Raw genomic sequence first — 20,444 nt, 5'->3', positions numbered from 1 at the left:
GACACTTTCAAATTTGACTGAAACTGCGTCTAAATTCAGATAAAAAGTGAGATTACTGTAATCAGCCCCAAAAACTGTGTCAAACCAGTTACCTTGGATGACACGACCTTGGCCCCCAGTAACAATGTGAGGAATCCTGGAGTTATTTTTGACCAGAATACAGTTCAATGTGCATATTAAACAAATATTAGGACTGCTTTCTTGCATTTGTGCAATATCTCCAAAATTAGAAACATCCTGAATCAGAGTGATGCTGAAAAATTGGTTCATGCATTTATTACTTCTAAGCTAGACTGCTATGGACCATTATTATCGGGCTGTTCTAAAAGCCTTCAGTTCATCCAAAATGTGTACAGAAAGGGTACTGGAAAGAGAACATATTTCTCCCAGTTTGGGTTCCAGAGACAAAAATTTGCTCTACTTTTAAGGTTAGGCTTAAGACTTTTCTTTTTGCTGAAGCATATAGTTACAGTTGGATCAGGTTACCCTGAATCCCCCTTTAGTTACGCTGCAGTAGGCCTAGACTGCTTGGGGGAGTGAGTGTTTCCTCTTAATTCACCTTTTTCTTTCACTATGTGTTTATAAACCACTCTGCATTTATTCATTAGTAATGAATTTATTAATTTGCATACGGTGCAATTTTACCAATACATCTGAATTTAACCTCAAAATCAAAATTTTAGCTATATGAGCATTTGAAAAACATGTAAATTCTGAGAATGTAATTTAGAACATCTTCTAAGAATGTATGAATCTGGTGCTTCTTATGAAGAAGGTCAAAAACAGAGACTGATCTGCTGCCTCCACTATGAATGTTTTCATTAAGATCATTTTTCTAATAATGATTAATGGACCTTTTTGCTGTTTTCAGCATTGCAAGAAATGTAACTGGTTTGTTTGCTTTGTATAGATCATAGAGAAAAGATCAAAAAGCTTCTCAGGCTTCAAGTAACAACTTGAGTTTCATAATAGCCTTGATTTTGGTGTTTGCTTGAAGATTTTCTGTTACGTTTGGCAGCATCAGTTACAACCTCACAATATGTCATGACATTTTTACCACCATCTCTGCGCAAGTTGCAAAGTACTATGTATACCATTGCAGTTTCCATAATTCAGTTGTTATTCCAGTGGTACTGCCATGCAAACACATAAGGAAAATAGCAGCAAATGGAAATTTCCCTCTCCTTTCAAAGGTCCAGCAGTTAGGTGAGAGTCACTGGCTTCGCTAAAGGAGTCCTTTATGTGTTCTGTGCTGTGTGGTCTGCACATGTTTTTCTTAGCACATACTCATTTCTGGATGTCGTTGACTTACATATAGCTGGGAGCACATTAAACTTAGTAGCTTGTCAGGCTTAAATTGTGAACTTTGTAAACAAACTGCTGTCAATCTTTACTATTTTATATATATATATATATATATATATATATATATATATATATATATATATATATATATATATATATATTATTGTTAAATTGTTGAATTTTCGAAATGTCTAAAAAAACTGTGTATGAGGGTGTAGTTTTTAATCTCACATGTTAACAGAACTGTGTTTTACAATGCTATGGTGAAATATTTGCTGAGAGGATATCTTTCCATATTTAAACTTACCTCTCTTTAGCATTTGTAAGCAGCAAACTAAATGCGTTTAACACTCTAGCAGGTACACAGGTATCTGGCATTTGTTGATGTATTTCTTTATGATAATTTTCTAGTGGGAACCTATAAAGTGAGGCTGGTTTATGAAATGAACAACAATATAATAAGACTTGCTGTTAATAATATATATTTGTAATAGAGAAGTTAGCTGTAAAACATCAAGTACAAAAATTGCCTTTGCTGTGATTGATTTTTGCCCTTTGATGCAAGCCGAGGTTAAATAATCTCAGAAGTCACCTTCAGGTCCTGTCGGAAATTTGGGAAAGGTATAATGGTAGGCATAATAATCATCAAATAATAACATTGATTAATAAATTATGACTACTACACCTATAACTAAATCACGTTCTAATCTTCGAATCATACAAATATATATGTATATAGACATGGTATGTACAGGAATGTTGCATCTTATAATGAGAAGGGAACTTGATTAGCCTACAATACATCAGGAATAATGGACGTTATAAAATGGAAATCCTTTATCTTATATTTAGAATATTATAAATAAGAGATGTTTTTACAGTAGTGTAAAGTCTGAAATAATATTCAACGCTACAATAAGTATTATAAGCAATACATGTTTTTTTTTCAATTGATGATCAAATGTAACTTTTCTTAAAGTGTTTGCCACATTTTTCTTAATACATTTGATCATCAATGAAAAACTGCATTTTGTATTTATTCAGGTTTTTATTGTCCAATATGAAAATTTGTTTGATGATCTGGAAGGAGGAAAACACTTTCTCATGGCACTGTATGTGCAAGTTTTCACTTTGAGTTGTGAGAGATCTGAGCTTCTTAGATGACCATGAAGGCATCAGGTCCAGCCCCTTCTCTCAGGATCGTTCAGATGTGTTTCGTCCTCTCGGCAGTTGGTGAAGGAGGAGGAGAAGGAGCTGAACGGTTAATGTACAGGAGAACCACCGCGCCGAAAGTCTGGGAAAAGACAAGTGCCACCGTTTGATAAGCTGTTGGAAAGCCATAGAAGCTCGCCTGATTAGATTTTTCTGCTTTCTAAATGCTCAGAAAGATCAGATGTCATTTTCCGAAGCACATAAGCGATGTTAAAGTCAACGGTTTACCTTGTGTTCAGGTGAGTGTAGATCCACCTCAAAGAGACTTCATGGAGTGTTAACGTTACCGTTATAGCTCAGCTAGCTTTGGTGGTTACAGTCCGCCGTTATATTTGTATGTTTACCGTTACCTTTGACCTGTGATGGACGAGTACAAGGACCGGGGGCTCACACTTCGTAACTTCGTACTGGGTTGGTATTTTTTCTGTATTTTCTTCCAATCACGTCCGCGGCAGGGCTTTTCGTTTGGTCGTCATAAGTGGAAAACGCGGAAAGAGGCTGTAAAGGAATCATGCGACCAAAATTATGAGTCGATCATCCCAAATGTGTCTGGCACTGCTATTACTACCATATTATATATATATATATATATATATATATATATATATATATATATATATATATATATATATTACCCCTTAATTATAAAAATGTAACGTAAACGTAAACTAGAAGTGCATTTTATTTGGTGTCTGCGCTTTCAGTTTATCCCTTATTATCTAAAAAAGTGACTTTTTTTTAGCGATACTGTGGCTTTTGTGATCTCAGTGTTGTCAGTTGCCAACATGTGTTTTTGCTGCTGTCAGGTCATTTCAGGCACAGCCTGTGAAGTCTGCACCCTTGGCTTTCTAGCGCATCAGTGGTTCAGAGAAGGGTATGGCCCCAGCTCTGACAAAAATCCTTAAAAATGGCCACGGGATCCACTTGTCCTCACCCCCTGCCACTGTCAGAACTGACTCAGATGGGAGAGCCATGTGCAGTATAGAGCTACAGCCTCACATGAGACCCATAGATGATGATGACAATGACCTCCAGCAGAAGATGTGGAACCTTTCTTCATTTCACTTCCTGGACTCCTGCCTACCTTTCAGCCTCTTGGACGCTTCTTCCAACCCTCCGCTTTCGCCATGCCCGCAGACATCCGACAGCCAGTGTGAGACGATGTCCCTGCCCAGTCCAAACTCCCTTGTCAACCTCCTGTCCTTCAATAAAGGCTCCAGAGATTCCCATCATGTGGCCTCAGTCTTCCCAGATGTACCGGACATGTTTTTAGTTCCTGGGCCTGAACACAATAGACAACACATTTGTCTGCCACATGGATGGAGTGCCGCTCCTGAATGCCAGCCATATGGTGGTGATGTGTACCACTCCTCTCTTAACCTTACGAGTGTTTGTCCTCCATATCCCCAAGGGGAGTTAACATCCCCGGGCCACACACATTTGTTTGCACCTCCACCTTCGCTGAGACAGGAGAAAGCAGCGGGGATGGTCTGCCCTCCCCCAGTTTCAGCGCAGCCTTGCATTGACAGGGTAAGCCCTGACCAGCTGACGTCCAGAGCTGTGCTAGAGGAAGCCGTGAAGGCGCAGTTCTCGCGGCAGACAGACCTGCGCAGCCGGGCTTTGAAACTGCGAAAGAGACTGCAGATCCTGCTAGGAGAGCAGACTGTGCGGCACTGCAACCAGCAGCTGGAGGGGCTGGCAAAACACAGTAAACATGGAGATTTGTCTTTTGACTGCTTCAACTCTGCACAAGAAAGCAGTAAACTAAGTTTTCCTTGGCTAGAGTTGCCAATAGCCTCGTCATCCTTCTCAGAGGTCGGAGAGTTCAGCCACTCCAGTCAGGTGGTACTGAGAGGTCTGCAGGAGGCCTTGGACTCTGAGGCTACAGCCAGCAGCAGCTCAGATGAGGAGCCAGTGGAGGAAAAGATTCGTAGCAGGATTTCATCCATGTGAGTATCCAGGTCTGTTTTTGTTTATTCAACCAGTGCCACAGTGAGCGTGTGGCTATTACAGCTGCTGATTACAGCTAAATAAACCAGCAAGAGTGCTCAGACTTTAAAACTCCACAGAACGGCACAGCTTAACCGTTTATTCAGCTAAAGCCATATCAACAGTATATGAAAACAGGTTCCAAAACTCAGCTGTAGTGTCACTGGCAAACTGTTCTGGGATCTGGTTACCAGAAAGCAGCTGTTCTTCACAGTAAAAATCACTGCTCTTTTCTTAATTACTGTTGAAAGTTCACAGAGGTTGGCTCTGGCACTGGGCGTCTGGTCAGTTAAAAACCCGACGAGAGCAGCTTTTTAACTTCGACTGATGTAAAAGTGGAGTGAATGGATTGTCAAGTTTGCTTGACAATATGGGAAGGGCATATTAAGTCAGTATTAAGTCATGCACGGTTACAAATGCCAAGAATGACATAAGAAATCCACTCCTTCTTTTAGAATAACAGTGCGAGTTTTGGAAAAAATCATCTAAAGTGTTACAAGGTCCACCGTGCTGTTTACTTGGCCTTCAGTGAGGTTTACAGTGTGGTTGTCATAAGTGCAAGTTTTGTCCTCCCAGATGTGGGGGAGTGTTATGACATTTTTTTACCATACACACACAAGCGCGCGCGTTCCTTTTCCATGCTGCAGTCATAACAGATTCAACAGAGCAGCCAGCTCTTTTTACCCACAGGGTAGGAAATAAACACAGTCTTTCCAACAAGGCAGCAACTTGCCAGCCATTCTGTGTGCACATTCCTCAGCTCCTCCTCTTTCTAGTGAAAAAATACTTTAAAGCGTGTGTCTAGATTCAAGGTTGAGATGTTTGTGGTGTCCTTGTTTTTGTTTTTTGTTTTTTTGACTGAATGTGTAAAATATCAAATGCAATCTTTTTAAAGCTTTAACATCTAGAAAAACTACACTTAAAAATGAAATTGCTGCTTAGTCTAGTTCCTGATTGCCCTTTTGTTTTGTTTACCTGAATTCAGGTTTTGGGCTTGGTTTGCAAGTTTGTTTGCTTTTTATTTTAGTAGCTATAACTGTTCAAAAAAACTAAGTGAATCAGGGAGATCTGTCTTGCCTAGCAGGATGTTTAAAAAAAAATAAAAAGGATTACGGTCACTTGGGATGATGATTCAGATGATAAACATGCATTTTAGACGACAGGCAGTCTTTGCAGCCGGAGCTCTTGCACAGATGGGGTTAAGGGTTTATTTCAGGTCTAGGGAATAAGCGCGTGATCCTAGCCTGTGCAGTAGTTATTGAAATCTCAATATAGTTCACAAACCTTTCATCAATAAGATTCAACCTTGTTGACCCCTTAAGTTGTTTCCCGTGAGCCTGGATTCAGTCCAGAACACTAACTAAAATAATGGTTGCTGGGTCTGACAACAGTACTGAGACAGTATTGTTTGTGTGTCTGCGCGTGTGCTTTTATTTGGCCAGCTTGTGTCATCTCAGGAGTGTCAGCTTGTCCTTTGTAGAGACTGCTCTCCTCCTGCATGGAACAATGCTCCGTTCTTCATCTGTAAACCTTGCCTGGGGATTTTTTAAAACATTTTTTATGGTTGATTCCTTCTCAAAGAGGATAGGACGCTGCAGGGGAGGGGATGGGTCACTGCTCTCTTTTAGAAATGTTAAATAGTAAAGACTTTTATCATTCGACGTATGAACTTGTGAAGCACAGATATAGTTTGACTTAAAAGAAAAAAATCACTTCCAGATGTTGCTCTGTTTTCATTTTCAAACATGCTGCACAGCAGTATTTTTCAGAGTCTAAGTGGTCAAGTTTAAATGCCAGGCACACCCTAAAATCTTGATGCTTCTGCAAGAGCCTCAAATTGGGGGGAGGGGGTCTTCTTCCTGGCGCAGCCAGGATTCAAATATGCAATATAGAAGTATGGATGTAATGGATGCAGTCTGTGAACAAGCACAGTAACAGGTATGAAGCAGCCGTTCCCATTCTGTCCTTTCCTCTTCTCCTAATGCTCCACAAATATTCCTGGAATTTTCTCATTATACAGTTGGAGTGAGCTGCAGGGCTGCCAGGTCTGGCCATTGTCTGTGAAGGAAAAAGAGCGCCTACTGCTCAACAAAGAGACACTAGCTTGGGATTGAGTGAAACTTATTGGAGAAATAAGCCATTTTGGACATTTAATGGACTGTTTGGCTGTTTTTTCTTTTTTCTTTCTTTGTTTTTGTATTGACCATAAAGTGAGGCTAACTGTGTTCATTGAAGCAAACAGCATTTAGGGTATTTGATTAATCAGGGTAACAGTGAAATAGCTAACTCATAATATCAAAGGGTATTTGCCAGGTGCACTGTGTGTAGCTGCTTGCTGACTAGCCTAACCTTTTCCTCTCCTGTTTGAAGTGGGGGAGTCTCTGTCTATCCTAGCCAAGGTCCATGAGCAATGCCATAGCAACTATTGCCCTGCTGAAGTCAGCCAACCACACACACACACACACACACACACACACACACACACACACACACACACACACACACACACACACACACAAAGATAAATGCTAACTGAACAGCCTAGTGCCATGGAAACATGCTATAGACACACACCACACAAGTCAACTGTGCTTTATTCTGTGGCCTAGATAGGCTTTTGTGCTTGAGCAAAATTCTCTCTTCCCCCCCCCCCCCCCCACCCCCCCATGCTGTTTGGATGCTAAACAGTTTACATGCCTGTATAAAATAGGTCAGGTAGACAGAGCTGCAGTACAAAATTGCAGATTGATTAATCATCTTGTTCTCAGACCGACATACCTGGTTTTCATGATTGTATTCAGCGCGATGAAATAAAAATCCAAGGCTTACAGCTTTACACTCGTCTTTCTTCTTGTGGGGTTGAATGGGGGGGGTGTAAAGCCTTTGACAGGGATGAATATAATATTAAAGTGCTTTTGTACGGGTGTAACTGTCCTCCCTTGTCATCCATCACCCTGTCCCTCCTGCCAGCAGCAGCAGCAGCTGTGAGAAGCAGTGGCTGGAAGAGAGAGCAGAGCTGAGCAGCCGATGGACTTGGTTGGAACTGCGCTTGGATGAACTAGAAGGGAGGATACTACAACTGGAGGGGGTCCACAAGCATATATGCTCTATGAAGGTATGACAAAAGGTGTCTGTACCAACTGACTGACAGACAGTTGGTCAGTTATATTATAGGACATTAAGCTTGCACACTCTTGTCAAGAAAAGGGATACAAAAAACAAACTTTCATGGATTGCCCGAGCTAAAATAAGTAGTATGTTTTAATCAGTGTTTGGATCCTCTCTTCTCTGTCTTTCTGTGGATCTCTGTGTTTCTCAGGGTCGGGTGGTGCTTGCAGACTCCCAGCCACTGACTGACAGGCAGATTCAGCAGACCCTGCTGAAGGAAATGGCAGGTTTATCCTGCACAGCTTCTGATCCGGACAACGAACCCTGCAGCCCTACACGGCTTCTGCACAATATAGAGAGACAGGTAGGAGGGAGGGATTATTACTTGCACCTCTGATACCAGGCATGAGTTTAAAATAAAGAGGATTAGTAATCTAGAATTATAGATTATAGGAGATTACCCTTTTCTGTCTTGTGATCTTTCATATCCCAATGTCAGGTTGAGAGGATTAAACTAATTAATTATGGTATGCTTACTTTCTGACCTCTGGTAATATGCTAAATTAGAGGCTGCAGGTCAAATGAATGAATTTGTGCTTTATGAAGTCGACCGTTAAGTAATAAGTCTGTAACTATGAAATTGCTTATTTATTTTTTGCAGCTGTTGAAGCTCAGATAGTAGCTGACATCTGGCTATGTATTTAAGATGGTGCACACTCTTGATTACGGATGGGTATCGTTTAGGTTTTATCCGATACCGGTACTTTTGAAACGGTGCCGGTGCTTAAACGGTGCTCGAAACGGTGCTTAAAGAATGGAGAACACACACTTTGTCCAAAAACTTCTCATGTTTAGCTGTTTTTTTTTGTAAAAAGATAACAATGTTAGCCTTTTTTGCAGCTATAGGGGATTTATGGCATCACTCTTGGCTGGAAGCAGTGCTTAATCAATGGAAAAAAACACCAATTTTGTCCAAAAACCTCTCATGTTTAGCTGTTTCCCACTTTTTCTTTGGTCATTTTAGCCTTTTTGGCCAGGGTGAAGGGAGTATCTGCCATCAAACAAGAAGACAGCCGCATGTAACCACGACGGTGTTTGCTAGTTCACCTTACGTGCATTAATGTAATAACGTGGTTAGCCTACTCAACGTAAATTACACACGAACAACATTAAGCTACTCGCCCAGAGAAGAACGGCTGCTGCTGCCTTCATCATCCGTCATCATTTCTGCTACACTGGCAGGGCTAGGGGCCAGGACTCTCCTCTTCGGGTTCTTGGGGGATGTTGCTAACTCCGGATCCGATAACAGGCACCACACCCGCAGTAGATGTGCACGGTGTGAGGTCTCGCAGCAAGCTATCAAATACTGTGCATTTCTTGGCTTTCAAAAAAACGCTATGCGTCGCCAGGTGTTTCATCAGATTCGAGGTGTTACCTCCTTTGCACAGTATCAGCTTAAAGCAGGCTGCTGAGTTTGCATCTTTTGCTGTGAAGTACAGCCAGACTTTTTATTCTGTAGCTCTGCTCTAAAAGAACGTACGTACCTGGGCCCGCCTACTATCCTCGGAAAGGTAAAATGATTGGCTAGAATCCAAAGTGTATGACGTCTCAGGAAAAAAAGCACCGAAATGTGCGCTGCTTTTCGGTCTGGTTACTACCGTTTATGTTATGGCACCGGATACCGGTACCCATCCCTACTCTTGATAGCTTTAAAGCTGTACTTATGTGCACACAAGAATCAAATTTCGTAAAAAAACAAAAATGTATTGATTCACAACCCACACCGAGACATGTTGTGATTTAAGTTTATGACCTAGAGCTGGGTAATCTGTTGAAAAGATCATCAAGTGGTCCTTTTTAGATTCATGATCCTTGATTTTAATCACATTGATTCGACTCATGTGACCATATGATTAGTTAGGACACAAAACCTGTAACTTCAACTTCAACTCCAGGCTAAAATCGTATAAGACACATAGTATGTTCAGTGAGCACCGACCTTACTCGTTTGCTTATCCTTGCAATCCATATGATTCGTATGGAAAGAAAACCACATGCCAACCTTAGGCGATCCATTATATAAAGTCATTAACACGCCCCCAGCGTGCTCACCCACCCAAGAAAAACAACTTCTATTTGTATTTCCATTTACACTTGCTTTAGAAGTGGTATGTACCTAAATACCAAAATATGTGTTTTGCCTCAACATGTTTTCTGAGCTCATTCAATGTGGGACTTTCTATTCACTCTCGGTTCATACTCTTTTTATTCGCCTTGGTAGAAAATTCTCATATGTGTACTGTGCTCCTTTTTAAGATTACAAGGCTTGCTTATATTTATCAGCCTGATACCAAATAATAAGAATCAGCCAAGGCTAAAGACATCTAACTCGATGTGATCTTTCTGTGAAGAAAATGCTTCAGGGGAAGTCTGAACGGCTGGATTGTATCTCACTCTTATGTGCATTATTTGGCTGATGTCTTCATTGCAGAGTGCTCAGCTTAGCCAGATCGTCAACAGTCTGATGCCCCCTCTGAGCTTTTCACCGCTCTCAAAACAGTCCCAGACCTGTAAAGACAGGAGAACCCTCCCAAGGTAGAGGACACACACACACACACACACACACACACACACACACACACACACACAAGTAGTCAGATTGTGTTAATACCTATATTATCCTGTGTGCTTTTTACAAGTTGCAGTTAAATGACACATTTACAAAAAACGTCTTTAAATACTGTTAATTTATGTGAAAATCTGACATATTTCAGACTCTAATGGTGATAGAAGTTTGTCTGTTATCTCTTTAAAGTCTAGGCGATAGGGTGAAAGCACGTCCCAGCTTGTCGTAAAACCCACTGAACCCACTTCGGTCTCTTCATGGAGTCTGACTTCAGTAATCCCTTCATGTCTCCCCTTCCTGTTGCCTTTTTAACTCTCTGCCTGCCTGTGAAGATGAAAGCCCCATAATAAATGAAAGGCATTCTGTTTCTTTTATTCATGTACAGTAACAAGTGGGTATAAGTAGGGATTGATGAACAAGATCTAAGGAATCAACACCTTGAAAGAAGTTGCTTTTCGAGCATTGTGAACTTGCTACAAAGCACAAACCTAACACGTGACCTCATCTGGTTGTGTTTCTGCAGCGGCCAGAGAGGAGATGTTTTCTTGCCTGTGAGCTCCAAGAGAAAGAGACTAGGGACTAGGCGGCTCTTTAAAGCTGATGCGTCATGCGTGTGTGCCCGAACCCGACCCCTGGTCACCTACCACAAGCCCAGGCTGTTCACTTTCAACTCATACGGCTCTGGCAGTCCACTGGTAAGCCATATGTCGACCCCCTTCTTCTTCTAGTCTGTTTAACCATTTACATGCTGTATATAATTGTCAAATTGTGCCTCTTATTACCCTGCAAGCATATCAAATACATTGATTTATGTACTTCTTAAAGCAGTTCAGAGATTCTTATGAAATGTAGCTTTAAAGCAGTGCCTTTGAGACCTATTTTAGCTTCAGTAGTGGAGTGCCATCACTAAAATAGGTCTCCAAATTAAATAGGAATTATTGTTCAAAGCCGAACACCTGCTTTTAATTAAGAAATAATATCTCTAATTCAGATCAACAAATGCAGGGTGCTATTTTAAAAGCTCAAGCCTTTATTTAGCCTGCGGGGCCAGTACATTATGCTGTCCTCTTACTGCAGATAAAAGATTGCAGTGGCGGTGTGTGTCGAGTGCTTCTTAGCTTCACACTGTTGCGGTAATGAGGATGTGTACAGCATAGGAATCTATAAATCAGCTTAACTATTTAATTTCTCATTCACATGTTCTTGACCTTGAAGGACTTTTAAGCATCGGCATGTCTCACACAGTGCCGGGATATTTATAGAGTTTCTGCATCTTTCTGATTCTGAACACTACAATTGTAGCTGCTATAATAAGCAGCGCTGAGCCATCATCATTGTGAAATTGTTCAATAACAAAAAGAGCGTTTAACAGATTAATGACTTTAATCAGTGCACTCCATCAGAGATCAGCTTCCTTACATCCATATCACTTATATCCTGGAAAGGAAAGGTAAACTGTAAAGAAATTCTTTCCTGTTGCTAATCTTGCTCTGCCTATCTTGAGCATTTTTTTTTAAGTAATCTTTTTAATCTCTTGTTCTCTTTTCCTTTTCCAGCACTCAAGAAAGTCCACGGCTACCTTCTCCTCCTCGCTGTCCTCATCTTCCTGTTCATGCTACTCCTCTTGTGATCCGATAGTCTCGTGCTCTGATCCCGACTGTAGCTCCAGCGGGGTCTCCTCCGACACCTTCAGCTTTCGACGTCACCCTGTGTCGTCTCTGTCGTTTGGTAGGAGAAACGTAGCTACATTACATTGGTCAGCATGAGCAAACTTTGTAAGCTAATCAAGATTTTTAGATCATTTGATTACAATGTTGTTTTTGAACTGCAGTCAGTAAGAGTAAATATTAGGCTTCCTGTCTGACATGGTAGACTGACTCTGAAGGGTCACACACCCTAGCCATGTATTTGTCATCTCAGGCCTGTAGAGCAAAAAAACCCAACAAGATTTGCTAAAGTAGGGGGCAGTTGAGATATGTTTGTAGGGTTATAATAAACTATAAGGTATAAAAGGTAGATGTTTTTAGTTATACGTCTTGTCATATCAGCTTACTATAGTGTGATCAGTCAGAATTTTAAAAAGACCCCACTGCACACAGCAGATGAGAATAATCTGCCAAAGCTTAACCGAACTGGTCCACAGAGCCAAGAAAACAGGTCAGGTTACATGCAATATTTTAAAACTGGCATCACAATAATTAAACCTTAAAATGAAAGCACAAGTCCTGTCGTGATGGACCGTAACCACATTTTTAATCGCACTTTGGAGAACGATCACTCAGATGAAGTCAACATAGGGACAAGTCCAAATGTTTTCAGGGGGATAAAGCTCCTTAATCTCCTGGTCTTCTGTTGTGGTCTTTTGCAATGATAATATTTTTAACTACTGGTGACTACTAATGTAATGTGATCGTGATTCTTAGTGTTATTTAAACGTTTTGTTTTTTTTAAATTCAATTCAGTTTTATGTATACAGCGCCAAATAACAACAACAGTTACCTTAAGGCGCTTTATATTGTAAGGTAGACCCTAGTAGGGCTGTGCGATATGACCAAAATCTCATATCCCGATATAAGAATTCTATCGTCCCGATAACGATATAAATCACAAAAATGTAACATTTTCTGTAAATTCTGTGAATCTCGGGCAGCTCGTCTTGCGGGAAGTGTTTCCAGCTCCGCGTCATGTAGCTGGAGTCGAGTGTTTTAACCGATGCATGAAACTATACATTTTTAGACATAAGTTGTAACGGCCGCCGTTTTCTTTGTCAGTATTTATTACACGGTGTGCTGCGGGGAAAAGCCTGTTCTAACGTTTAGGTCTAAGGTTTATTTTTTAGCTCTTGGCGGCTCTTTTTTACTTCTCATCCGTAAATAATCTGCTCTTTCACGTGATTCAGTTTATTTTGAAAAGTCTCAACAGGATCTTGAGCTTTATTGTGAAAGGTTTATGTGGAACATAAACAAGCGGACACGCGATGCTATTACCGTCATTGTTGCTAACCACAAAGCATAAAAACAGGCACTTGTCTGTCTGTAATGTGGTTATATTAAATATAAGAGAAAGAGAGAACTTTAAGAAATTAATATAGCCACTACAGTGACCATCAAAACGATGAAAAAATATTGCCGTAAACAGTTTATTTTGCAACACCATGAAACAAATGATGGCGTAAAATGAAACAATAGACGTTTTTATATCGTCATCCGATATATATCGTTATATTGAACAGCCCTAGACCCTAGAATAATATATTCAGAGAAAAACTCAACAACCCCCTATGAGCAAACACTTTGGTGACAGTGGGAAGAAAAATCTCCCTATTAACAGGAAGAAACTTCTGGCACAACCATTCTTAAATACATGGCAGCAGGGATGGTGTGTAAAGAATTTTTAAAAACTTTTTAAAATTTATTTTTCTTTTTGTTTTAGTATGCATAGATTCTGTACAACTAGGGCGACGCGTGTTGAGATGCTACTGTTTAAACTGTGTGCTGAATTGAATTTGCAAAAGGTGTTGTATTCTTGTGTCCCCACACTTAAAAATTATCATATTCTTCCAGGCACACCTACGAGCCACCACGTAAAGAGGGTGCCAGGCAGAGAAGTATGGTCCCAAAGACCTTTAGTTGTCAACAGTCCAGTAAACTACAAGCGACACAGCTCCACGCCGCTGCACAACAGTAAGATCGCTCTGTATACTTGTACTGATTACAAATTATGCCTCATTGTGTGGTGCTCTCTTTCATTCTGCTGGTCTCCTTTGTTTTCACCATACTGATATTTAGGCCCAAAGCATGCTTGCAGCTTACTATAGTGTGATCAGTCATTCAGCGATTAAGAAGAACGAAGGATAGAGGTGCACTTTAAAAAGCCGCACCTGTGCATGTGCTCTTAATACCGTTATCAAAGCGACTGGATCAGATTGTTTTTGCTAAAGTAATATAACCTATAACAGGCAAGCAAAAGTTACTTTAATTGTAATTGTAGCTAAATCAGTGGTAGCATCCGTGTCTTTATATTCTAAGCAGCCACTCGGATTCATTAATGCAACAGTTCAGGTAATAAATGCAGTCTTTCAGTTTTTCTAAAGAATAATTTGTGCATAATTAAAAATGAAATGACAGTTCATCATATCCAGACAGCTCACCCATTTGCTTGTATTCAGTGAAGGCAAACAATAACCGGCTGCTTCAAAGTCATCCGCTCACTCTGCTTGTTTTCTCCCCGTCGACTATCATAATTCATTCCTAGCGTGTCAGATATCCCACTGGGGCTGTAAGAGGCATCCAACTGAGCAGTAGATGGAAATAAAATCATTTGGCATTTCACCTATGTCTGTAAGCACCTTGGTATGTTAGTCTGAAGCTAATGAATGATAATTTCCTGTAACATTTACGCTGCATACCTTTGGCAGCCTGGAAGGTTAACAATTTAAGAGGATCTTGCATACGTGGTTTTCCATATTGTAGATGGATGATTCAAAGTTTAGATTTTCCACTATTTCTCTGGTAAAGGTTGAGGAAATGTGGAATGATATAGATGAGAGGGGGAGAGCATAAAGGAGGAGACACAAAGGAAGCAGACTGACAACGGATGAAGGCATCAGACCGGGCAACGCTTGTCGATTTTGTGTCAGCTTGAATGATCTTATTGTCGTTTGTCAATACCCGAAGAAGGCAGTCTGTCAGGTAAATGCCAGCTCAGATAATAGCCACATGGAAGCAGATTTCTTATCAAAGCTGATCTCAGCTGAAATGGGATGAGATTACATAAACCGTCAAATCAAGCAAGATGCAGAAATGTGGACGGATGACGTGGAGACTGATGATAAATGACTTTCAACTGTGGTATATTTTACAGTGTAACATAGAGAACTCAGTGTGTTTAAAGACAAATTAATTGCTATAGCCATATTTAAAAAAAAAAAAAAAAAAAAAAAAGATCCACTTCTGTGTCCTGTTCCTTTAAAGTAACTTGAAGCAGCAGTTTGGTGAGTAAAACTCATATAAATAATGATTGGGGATTAATGTTTTCACTGATTGGTAGTAGATTGGAATAAAAATGAAAAACTCGAAATCATTCTGACAGTCTATTAATTCAGTTTCTTGTGTTCGTCTCTGTGTTTCGCTGTAGGTCAGGAATACAAGCAGAACGGCAGGCATCGTAAAAGCAGAGTTATGGGTTTGTCACCCATCAGGTTGTTAGTCTCTGCTCAGAGTCGACACAGCAAAGCCAGTCAGAGGAGAAGGAAGAGAAGACGCATCCGCAGGCTGCTGGAAGGTGTGTATACGCAGTGAAAGCTCATACTTGGGTTTCATTACTTCTTCCACAGCTTATGTTTTTGGTCGTGTGTGCGTGTCGTCATTCTGTCTGCAAACACATTAGCTCGAAACGTTTTGATTGAATTCTGGTTAAGCGTTGTAGGGGTGTAGGGCGCTGTCATGTTAACAGTACATCAAAATTTGTCTTTCATCCAAAAAAGCCTTAGAACTCAAAAACGAAACATAGATGAATCTGTATCATCAACATATAAGGAATGATCTATGGGGATTCTAAGTATCATATAGCTGTATGTCATTTACACATAGAATGTCCTCATAAATAAAACCAAATTGTACTTAAAATCATGTCAAATATATTAAAATGAGTTTCAGTGGGGCAAATAACAAAAGCCTGCACTTTCCACTTGTTTTTACTCGTATGCTAACACCTTAAAATACTTTCAAAAGAACAAAGAAAATTAAATGAATATATAGAAAATCCAATACTATTCCCTAAACGTAAATACGACCCAGAGTGAGCTGCCTTAGTGGAAATTTGTGCTCTTGATGTTTCTTGTTAGAGCTGTTTTAACAATGTAGCTGCTGGTTTTAGTGTAAAGCATGCCTGTATATGTCTGTGTTTGTATACCCAGATGAGGAGGATGCCCTGTACCAGCTCTGTGATCCAGCAGAAAGTTCAGATGATGTGCTAGAGGAGAGCTACTCACATGCATCACACAAGCAGGCCTCACAGGTAACACAAAACATATGTTATTATTAAAAACTAAAGAGCCAAGAAAATGATATAGGTGAAATGTAAGAAGTAGCAGATTTAGTTCAGATTAGGATGAAGCGCGGTTAGGATAGGATGGATATGACAGGATAGGATAGATCCACCTACGTCACTTAATATGCGCATATGTGTGAAATGTAAAGAAAGATGACCACAAAAGTTTTGTCAGGACATCTGAAGATTTGGAATGACTCTGAATATGTAAACTCTTCTGAACGATTGGTAAGCTCTTGATTCAACCTGGGAACGTTTCCTTCTAGGGCTTTGTTCGCAAACGCCAGGGAGAGAACGTGTACAACATCAACAACATTGTCATTCCCATGCCACTGGCTAAAGTAGAAAAGCTGCAATACAAAGAAATTCTAATACCCAGGTATGAAATGGAAACACCCCTGAAAGTGTTACAATGTATCACTATGAACCATAACTCCTTTAGGAAGACTAATGACCAGTCTTATTGACTGGTTTTACAGTAGTTGTGATTCTGCATAATTGTATTTTGCAACTTATTTATTATAAACAATCACTTTTACCAGAGTGATGTCTGATTTGTAAAGCTATTGTTTAAAAATGACAAAAGTAAATGGAAGTTGTCCATTATCATTATTATAATGATTAGTTTATCTTTATTGCAGTTGGCGAGTAGTTGACATCCAGCCTCTGATGGAGATGGAGCCAGAGAAGGTGGAGGGGCATGAAACAGAGCATTTCTTTTCTTTGAACATGAGCAGTTTATTTTCATTTGTGAACAATCCAGCATCTTAATGCCCTTCTGTCTGTCTGTCTGTCTGTTGTGTTTAGGCTGAGGCTCTCAGTGATGAAGTCTTTGCTCAGCGGCACCTGGCTTTGGAGCAAAAAGAGAAGTTACGCTGGTCGTCCTGGGATAAGAGGAAACACCGTAGGCGCCCTACAAGGTGTGGACACCCACACAAACTCATAAATGTAGCAATAATGAGAGTAATGCAAAATCTAAGGTGAACCACAATGTTAGAAAATGTTAGAATGTTTTTAAAGGGCCTACAGAAATAAAACAATTCTGTAAAAATATACAATAAACCTCAATAACTGAGGAAGTTAATCCAGCTAGTTAATGAGCAGACAGAAGAACGTGTTATAACCTCAGATCTTCCAATAGATGTTACCTGAATGTGGATTAATGCCACCACTAATCATTGTATTACATTTGGAAAGCTTTAAACAGTGAACTCTCAAAGGCGTGCAGCTGGTTTCAGACTTGTTTTGTTTGTGTGCATGTAAAAACCTGGAAATTTGAGACAGTGTTTCATGGGGTGTGTTTGTTTTCTCATTCCAGATCTGGCAGCAGGCTTTTAGGCAGTGGGGGTGGGATGTACACATCAGGAGAGGAGAGTTCTGTGGAGTGGAGTTGCGCTCAGCTGGATCTTGATGATTCGCTGAGGTCAGAGGAGTGGCTGGTAAGATCAAAAGCGCCACAGCTGAAACCTGAAATCCCCAAGACAAACTGAGAATATCACAGGATGGTTGATCAAGGTGACACAGGAGGCAGCTCATGTGGAGTCATGCATATTTACGCTGTTGTGTCCCCAATATGCTGTTTACCGTATTTACGCTTGACTGTTGTTTCCAACACAAGGCGTTGTAAATCATTTAAAGGAAAATCAGCAGACTGCAGCACTTTCACCCATACATTGCTGTAAGGATATTTTCTGTAACATTCCTGTGAAAAAATGAAGCCGTTTCATGTGTCCTTCAGCAGAGACAAAGAATATAAAGCAGCAACATTCATCTCATTCATCTTGTGTGAGCTATGGAGCCTTGGTGGGTTCTTGAGAGCCTACACAGATACTTGTTTCCACTCTTGTTTCCTGTGATGATGCCCTGATTGCAGTCCTCTGTTCCACTTTGCTTTGATTGGAGAGCGAATGAGTTGTCCCTAAACCAGACTTACCTAATCAACCTTCTCCACACTACAAATAACCCCTACTTCACTGCATTGCACTTCTTATGCACTCCAGAGGCCATACAAACCATGATTAAAGCACAACCATTATTTATTCATTTTTAAACAGACCTCTGAGCCATGCACAGATGTATTATAGTCCTCAATGTGCATATTCACTGAAGGGACTGTTATGAAAAAAAAAGGACAAATAAAAAGCTTTCTGCAGTTTTATTTTACACTTAATGTCTGCCTTGCAGGAAATGTATGTAGCCAGTTGTGACTACTTACAAAAATGCGCTCCCCTGTCATATTCAATTTACAAATAAAGATAATATTCAATATTTTTCTGAATGTCATTGATTTGTCTTACTTGTCAGCCTCAGACACCCTGGGAGCCTCGAGTCTTTCCTTTGGATGAGGATGAGGAAGGCGCTCTGCTCTCTGATAAACAAGAAAAAGTCCCGTATGGGTGCTTAGGGATTAGTTCAGCCTCTTCCACGTCAAAGAACTCAAACTCCCAACCAGCTCCAACTCAGGCTTCTTATGCTACACTGCCCTCTGGGGGACAAAGCAAGAACAGCAGCTGATACTGCCGTGCCTTCTTTTTTTGTCTTTGAATGTAAGTTCATTAAAAAAATTTACGTGTGTGTGTGTGTGTATTTTCTCAATTTTAAGCAAGTTTAATTTGTTTAACCACTTATTCCAGTCATACACTGAATTGTCTGTGCTTTGATTAATCTATCCAGTATGTCATTCATAACATAAAATTATTACTATTATTGTGATTGGACTTTAACACACAAATTATTAATTTATTGGATCATTCATAAAGAGTACAAAGAGTATTTTAGAAGGTTAAGCCTCTGAAAAACATCCTTCAGTATTTTATCACTTAATTTAATATTTGCATCATTTCTTTTCCAGATCTCCTCTCATCAGGGACAACGAGCAGAACATGTGCCCTAGGAACCTTACCGGGAATATTTAATACATTCCACGAGCATTGTGATCTGATGTAATAAAAAAAAACTACATTTTTTTTTTTAGGCAAAAGTGATTATTTTGTTAGGGTTGTGACAGTAGTCACAGTAGTTTTAACTTCTGCAGCAGTTTCAGGTTTTAATGTAAAAGAGGTACTGTATGTAAAGTAATATATCTATCAGCAACTCCACTGTAGTGTCACGTTTCTTTTTTTTCTTTTTTTGCCTGTCCCGTTTGGCTCTTTTGCCATCAGAATTGTTGTCTAAAGGCAAAGAAAGATGCCCAACGGATTTACTTTACCAAACTGACCATCCCAGCCTTGCCGTAATGGTCCATTTGATTCACCTTTTATTGTTTATTTTATTTTCACTTGCTGAATACGGGACAGACTTGACTGGGGGAAAGAAGGGGAGAAAGAAAGAGGGAAAGAGAAACAGCTGAGAAGAGGGACGGGGGAGAAGGGCAAAAGACAAAAACCAACAGAACGGGCAGAGAAAAAATGCATATATCAATCACCTGGATCACCTGCTGAGAAAGAAAAAAGAAAGCAAGCAGAAGAGAACAAGAGTAATAGAATAAACAACATCACAATGATATATGGGAATATGACAGTAAATACTAAATGTTAAACATTATTGTGCAGCACATAAGATCAACAGAACACAGTGTGCTTTGAGGTAGGAGCCAAAAAGGGTGTAGTTTGTGGGTGTGATCACCCGTGTGTACACCTGTGAGCATGGACGCGCTTGTTTTTTAAAAGGTTCCTTCATGTAATAATCTGCTAGAGGGTGTGGGGGGGCCACAGCCCCGTCCTGCAGGGCATGAAGCAGGTATGGAGGAGATCAAAACTCCAGACATCCAGAGGCCCCCAGAACACAAGAGACCAAGGAAGACCACCAGAGGGGCAGCTGCGCCACTGTCCCAGAAAGAGCTGAGGAGAGTCCCAGATGAGGGCTCACTCAGCAGCCGCGGAGCAGAAGCCAGGGGGAGTTGCAGTGACGCGCCCGTGAGCTCCGCCGGCAGCCAGCTGCGCCTGAGTGACCGAGTCCCAGGCCGAGAGGCCGGGGGCACCCCACCTCCGAAGTGGCCCGAGCAAGCCCCAGGCCCCGATAAGCGGCCGCCAAGGAGTGAGCCGGTGTGTACCTGGACGCCCATCCCCGGACACAAAGAACCACCAACGCACCGACGTCTGAGGGGGTCTGCCACTGGCAGGGGAAGTGGTGGTAGGGGGAGATAGGCCTCCAA

General features: G+C 40.7%; 1 protein-coding gene across 2 annotated transcripts; it reads left to right on the top strand.

Annotated features, from left to right (window-relative positions):
* Positions 1–2,518: 2,518 nt before the first annotated feature.
* On the top strand, positions 2,519–19,389 carry kansl1l (KAT8 regulatory NSL complex subunit 1-like). 2 transcript variants are annotated; one of them, XM_086266641.1, is made up of 16 exons: positions 2,519–2,756; positions 3,324–4,466; positions 7,480–7,621; positions 7,826–7,978; positions 10,106–10,209; positions 10,764–10,935; positions 11,797–11,968; positions 13,804–13,923; positions 15,377–15,523; positions 16,158–16,258; positions 16,558–16,670; positions 16,933–16,981; positions 17,099–17,211; positions 17,610–17,730; positions 18,596–18,837; positions 19,143–19,389. In XM_086266641.1, the coding sequence occupies exons 2-15, from the start codon at positions 3,394–3,396 to the stop codon at positions 18,803–18,805; spliced, it is 2,790 nt and encodes a 929-aa protein (XP_086122767.1). In that variant the 5' UTR covers positions 2,519–2,756; positions 3,324–3,393; the 3' UTR covers positions 18,806–18,837; positions 19,143–19,389. The 2 variants fall into 2 exon arrangements, with proteins under 2 accessions (XP_086122767.1, XP_086122766.1); XM_086266640.1 differs by having other exon boundaries at positions 7,477–7,621.
* The last annotated feature ends 1,055 nt before the right edge of the window (positions 19,390–20,444 follow it).

The sequence above is a fragment of the Aulonocara sp. 'chitande type north' Nkhata Bay genome, linkage group LG16 (genome assembly GCF_057382095.1).
Source record: "Aulonocara sp. 'chitande type north' Nkhata Bay isolate Kocher_YH1m ecotype deep benthic linkage group LG16, A_spYH_male_GT1.1, whole genome shotgun sequence".
Classification (NCBI taxonomy): Eukaryota; Metazoa; Chordata; class Actinopteri; order Cichliformes; family Cichlidae; genus Aulonocara; species Aulonocara sp. 'chitande type north' Nkhata Bay.
Note: the sequence above shows the minus strand (reverse complement) of the source record. Positions and strands in the feature narration are given on the sequence as shown.